Source organism: Melanaphis sacchari, unplaced genomic scaffold (genome assembly GCF_002803265.2).
Source record: "Melanaphis sacchari strain LSU unplaced genomic scaffold, SCAv2.0 Contig123_pilon_pilon, whole genome shotgun sequence".
Classification (NCBI taxonomy): Eukaryota; Metazoa; Arthropoda; class Insecta; order Hemiptera; family Aphididae; genus Melanaphis; species Melanaphis sacchari.
In genome coordinates this window covers 9,627-15,385 of record NW_020270491.1, presented here as the reverse complement: position 1 = coordinate 15,385, position 5,759 = coordinate 9,627, and the positions used below count along the sequence as shown (strand labels likewise).

At 26.1% G+C, this 5,759-nt stretch overlaps 1 protein-coding gene across 1 annotated transcript; it reads right to left on the bottom strand.

Annotated features, from left to right (window-relative positions):
• Window positions 1-4,056: 4,056 nt before the first annotated feature.
• LOC112590985 lies at window positions 4,057-4,696 on the bottom strand. The gene is made up of 3 exons (XM_025334604.1): window positions 4,633-4,696; window positions 4,197-4,552; window positions 4,057-4,137 (listed from the first exon to the last, which is right to left on the bottom strand). Exons 1-3 carry the CDS (start codon window positions 4,687-4,689, stop codon window positions 4,089-4,091), a joined length of 462 nt encoding a protein of 153 aa, XP_025190389.1. The 5' UTR covers window positions 4,690-4,696; the 3' UTR covers window positions 4,057-4,088.
• Between the last annotated feature and the right edge of the window lie 1,063 nt (window positions 4,697-5,759).

Below are 5,759 nucleotides of genomic sequence, written 5' to 3'. Positions count from 1 at the left end.
ACACACACACACACACACACACACACACACACACACACACACATGTATATATAAACATACTTATTATATATATACGCCGATGAGATGTAGTGTATGACGTGGCCTTTTATGAAAAGAGGGGTATGCAGACAAAGAAGTATTATGTATAAAAATATAATACAGAGGTAATCAAACTATGCATCCCGGCTCTTAGGGGAGAGTTGGCGAAAAAAGCCGTAGCAAAAATTTGGAAAATAAAATTAATGTAATAAACGACTCATTTATAAGGTTGAACAAAATAATTCGACAAGAACAGAACTACGCAGCACTGAAAGTGATTTAAATTTTGTTCATTCTAACATTAGATTGTGGAGAAAAAATATGTACGATTCTCGTAATAAATTTTATTCATCCTAAATAATGATATTTGCACGCAATTCGGAAACACCGGAATACGTATATGTTATATTATATATATAAATCATATAAGAGACACATATAAATATTGGAGCTCAATCGCATTGCGTTTTGTGCAGGTAAAAAGGTAAAACGGGCTCAATCATGTTAATTAGTTGGGCGCAATCGTGTTGTACCGATTTGGGAGCCATTAAAATATTGTGAAGACCAAAAGGAGGCATGGGGTTAACATTTTGAATACCTCAGGTAAATATTTTGGAATTCCACTTCAAGTTTTTAAAAATATTGAACGATTATTGATCAACAGGATACTCGAAAACGATAAAACACGCATCTAATACATCTTGTTGATTCAATGAATATAGTCGAGTTTGGAATATTTAAAAATTACGATCATTTTTGTCTTTGTGTTTCGTTACAGAGAAACTGTATGCTGCTTTCACAACGCTTATATGATATAATGCTTAATTTGTATAACAAAAAAAAAAAAAAAAAAGATAATAATAAATTAATAAATACTTTTCAACAGACATTATTTTTCTACTAAAAAAAAACTATGAGTTTGTAAAGAAATGTATTAAACATTTTTTTAAAACTAAAAATAAAAATATAAGAATATAATGAATATTACAATTGAAACTGTGTCTATTGTTAATTGTAATAGATTTTTAAGATGCAGACAAAAAGTTGAGGGGAAATTATTAGTTTTTCTTTAATGTTATTAATGAAATTGACACGTATAGAGTGGGTTTAATTTTTGACAATTATAAAAACTATAGTGTTCATTTAAAATCTATTACGTTTAATACATTTCATATATTCATAAGCTATGTATATCAATGTAAAAAAAAATGCTCTATAGCAGGGAGATTTTTCAAAAGTCTACACTGTCAAAAATGTCACTGAATTTAAACAATAAAAATAGTAAGGTCATATCTCCACGTTGGGGCAGAGACCGGATGTATATGCAATGTGCATAATTATATACGTATATAAAGTGGTAGGTAAACTTGCTACCAATAAAAACCAATATACAAATGTTACCGGATAGTTTAGAGTGTATAATTTCGTGTTTTATCTTTCTCTAATTTTTAAATGTTAATATAAAAGATTGATATCATTTTTTTTTATACTCGTTCATAAACTAACTAAACTAAAATTAATATTTATATTATTCTTGTAAAAATAGTACTATGGATTTGATCTTATACACCCATAACGCAGGTATCAATGTCTACAATTATCCACGAAACAATTATCTCTTTTTCTTATGTTTGTACAATTGTGTTAATAACTACGGTAATCATACTTAAACACATATTACAATGTGCAATTAAAATTATTTTAAACTATAGATTAATGTATTACTTAATTAATAGAAGTACATTAAATTGTATTGTAAGCATAACATTTCATTTTTAATTCGAATATAACTATTAACAAAAACACGGGACCACCATAACTTTTAACTTTTATAAACGTATTATACAATATAAATCAAATCATGGCTGACATCAGACAAATGAAATAGCTAAAAATAAAGGAAATTATTATGTAACAACTTAACTAATTTAAATGATTAAAAAAATAATGAAAGACGCAGTTTGGCGTTCTTGTTCCCCAATGCCCCCCCCCCCCCCATTTTCGACAGTTACTGGTTATAACCTAGTATTATTACAAATTTAAAAAATAAAAATATTATAACACTGGCCTTTGCTAACCGGCATTCTGTCATAAACCTTATCCTATTATATTATAAGCTAAAAGGTATATATTATATGTAATATGCAACAGTCAATAATAATCTCAAGAGTTTTCATTATTTTTTATAGACTATTATTAAAGTGGACCGTAAAAATACATGTTATTTTATAGATAATTATTAAATTAGTTAACAATTTGTTTTAAAATTTAAATCATATATCGTAAACTATTTTAAACTTATTATTTAGAAAGACAAAGGAAAAATATTAAGAAGTATTTTCTATAATTACTATCTAGAAAAAAAAGTAATTTGCATATAATTTTATGTAAGACTATAGTCATTAATTTATTATTGAAGGTAATTATTTTTATACTATTTTGCGAATAAAAATGAAATTGATTAGTTAAGCGATTTCCTATAGGCCACAGCCTACAATTTGTACGAAATTATTTTTCAACCTGTTGGCATAATTGTTATATCTATGGTCTATGACACACTGCACATATATCAGATATATATAAATTTAGTTTAAGTAAACCCAATTTTTGATTAAGCTAAAATTATAAAAACTAATGTCTAGGTTCAACCATACATAAAAACTTATAAATTTATCTTAAAAATAATACAAATAAAATAATGATTTTAAATTAACTGTTAGTTTTAATTTCTTTAATATCAACTTTTATACATTACGAATATGATATTCACTAAAAAAATGTAACAATAATATTTGATTACAACTAATTAATAAGTTAGAATTAAAATTATCAAATTAAAAAACTTAATTTGTAATTATTATTATTTTATTTATAGCTTTATCACAGCTTATAAATTTGATTTAACTATATTTATTGATAACAAAAAAGTTGAAATGATTTATTTTAAAAGAGAAGTGATTTTCTTAAATAAAATGTTGTAAAATAGTTTTCAGTTTTTGACACTAAAATAGAATAATTACCCTAATTGTAAAACTTTTTAATTTATACAAAGAAATAAATAACTTATTTCTATTCTTAAATAATAATATAGTTCTTTAAATAATTGCAGTATTTGAAAAATAATATTACCTTAACAGTATGTGTATAAAAAAAATCTTAATGAGAATAATATATTTTAAATTTTGTAATTAGAACTTATAAAATTTAATTTATAACCATTTACTAATTAATCAATGAATTATATAAATACTAAGATACGTTTTGTACATGCTTGACTTTGATAAGTTTTTAAAAATAGATCGCAATTAACATTGATTTTATGTCCTAGTCATCATTTATGTTTTCAAAATTCTAAGTGTTTTTCTCAGCATTGTTTGAAATTACAGCTTTCATTACTTCTTGTTGTGGCCTTGGTTTTGGTATCAAAATTAAATTTAATATTAACAAGGTTTATGATTTATACACTAGACCAATTTAAATCTTTGTTATGAACAGGACACTTTGATCAGTTATAGGTTTTTTCGGTTCTGTTTGATTTGAACTCGAAGGCGTTTGTTTTCTGAAATGAAAATGTTAATAATATCTTCAAAGTAATATAATTAAATGTCAGGTATCAAGTACATACTGAACGTGTGTATCCGATTTTTATATTATCGATGTACTAGCTCTATATTGTTGTTGATTCGGCAGTAGTGGTTTCAGTTCTGGCATCTGCTTCGATGTTTGCTGCAATACTTGCTTTGGCAGACTTATTCGTATCCGCTTCCCTAGTAATTGTTCCCTCGGTATTTGTTGCAAGCTTGAGACTTGATATGACGTTAATACTTGTTGTGACATTGGTATTTGTACCGCAGTAGGTGCCTGTTGTGGTTTGGGTCGTATAATACTAATAAATTATTGGTGTTCATAAAAAAACGCGATAAAATCAAACAAAATAAAAATACACAAGAATTTCAAATTTACTCATTGATTGCATATTGATGAATTATCGTATAGTAAAAACACATTTTTGCTTACCGGAGTTAATATTTTATCAGCATTTTGATTTGTTATAGGTTTTCTGATTCTACTTTATTTGAATGAGATGGCATATGTTTCCTGAAATGAAAGTATTAATAATATCTTCAAAATAATATAATTAAATGTCAGGTATATACTGAACGTGTGTATTCGATTTTTGTATTATCAATGTGTTAGCATCATATTGTTGATAATTCGGTAGTAGTTGTGGGTTCAGTTCTGATACCCGCTGCGGTACTTGCTTTGGCAGACTTATTCGTAAACGCTTTCCTAGTAATTGTTCCCTTGGTATTAGTTGCGAGCTTGGAGCTTGTTGTGGCATCGATACTTGTGTCTCAGTAGGTGCATGTTGTGGTTTATGATGTACATTTAAAAATTGAATTGGACGTTTTACCTGTTGAATAACAATGTTAGGACGTTCAGTTAGTTTTAAAGGATGAGATACTTTTGATGGTTTGTTATCCTCCGAATCGTCCGTATTCATAATAATGACCTAAGTTAAAAATAAAAAAAAATAAATATGTTTTTTTTATGATAGCGGAGATAAATTACTTTTTTGAGTACAATAAATACCTCGACATCCTCATCATCTACTAATATTCCGTGTTTTTTTCTTATACATGACAACATAGCATTTTTAATTAGTTTTAGATCAATTTCCAACTTGTCAATTTGGTTCAAAGATGATGCACATTTCTTGCACAGGTAGTCGTTGTTATTAACAATAACCACAAATGGTTCTCCAAGAAGATCGCCGATTTTTTCGAGAAGTAAAACGTTTCCACACGGAGTATAGGTCGTAGATAATCGTACAAAACCACCATTCAATTCTTCATTACATATAAAACAATGACCATGGTATCTAGAAACAAATTTCACGTGACATGTTTAGCAGTTTTCAACAATTAACATAATATCAAAAGTATTATTTAACATATGTATAGATACTTAAAATGTTTAATTCATACCTAGCTAGTATATTACACTCAAAATTGTGTATTAATATAATATAGCACGTGCAAATAAAATTTGCAAAATATTTTTAAATAGTTTACACTAAAATGGAATTATTAACCGAATTGAAAGACTTTTTAATTTATAAAAAGAAATAGGTAATTTATTTCTATTATTAAATAATAATTATTATTAATAAAGTTTTTTTAAACTACAGTTCTTAAAAAATATAATATTATTTAGATAATAATACAAAAAAAATTTTTAAATACATTTTAAATTTTGTAATTAGAACTTATAAATTAAAAATTTTAACTAATTACTAACTAATCAATTAATTATATAAATATTAAGATAAGTTTTGTACATCCCTGACTTAAGAGGGATTTAAAAAAAAGATTGCAGTTAACATAGGTTTTATACACAAATCATCTTTTTTGTTTTTAAAATTGTAAGTGTTTTTTTCAATATTGTTGGAAATTTTAGCTTGCCTAACTTCTTAAAGCTTTGTTGCACCTTTTATTTCTTCAGTGACTTCTTTCAGTTTTTCTCCGGCTTCCTCTGTAATTTCAGATTCCCTTTCTTGTAAAATTTTTCAACAGGAACATTATTATTCAATATCATATTAATATTTATAGGTACCTCTTTTATTATTCTGTTGATTATCATTCATAAGAAATTCCACATTATGATTAATTGTTCGAAACTTAGACTTGGGAATAATTTTTAAGATGTTGAAAGTACTT

Excerpts from the sequence above, each read along its gene's own strand:
- LOC112590985 (XM_025334604.1), bottom strand. The coding sequence starts at position 4,689 with ATGTTGTCATGTATAAGAAAAAAACACGGAATATTAGTAGATGATGAG. Across the intron at positions 4,553-4,632 it reads TAGATGATGAGGATGTCGAG|GTCATTATTATGAATACGGA; the intron begins GTATTTATTGTA and ends TTTTTAACTTAG. Across the intron at positions 4,138-4,196 it reads AAATCGAATACACACGTTCA|GAAACATATGCCATCTCATT; the intron begins GTATATACCTGA and ends CTTTCATTTCAG.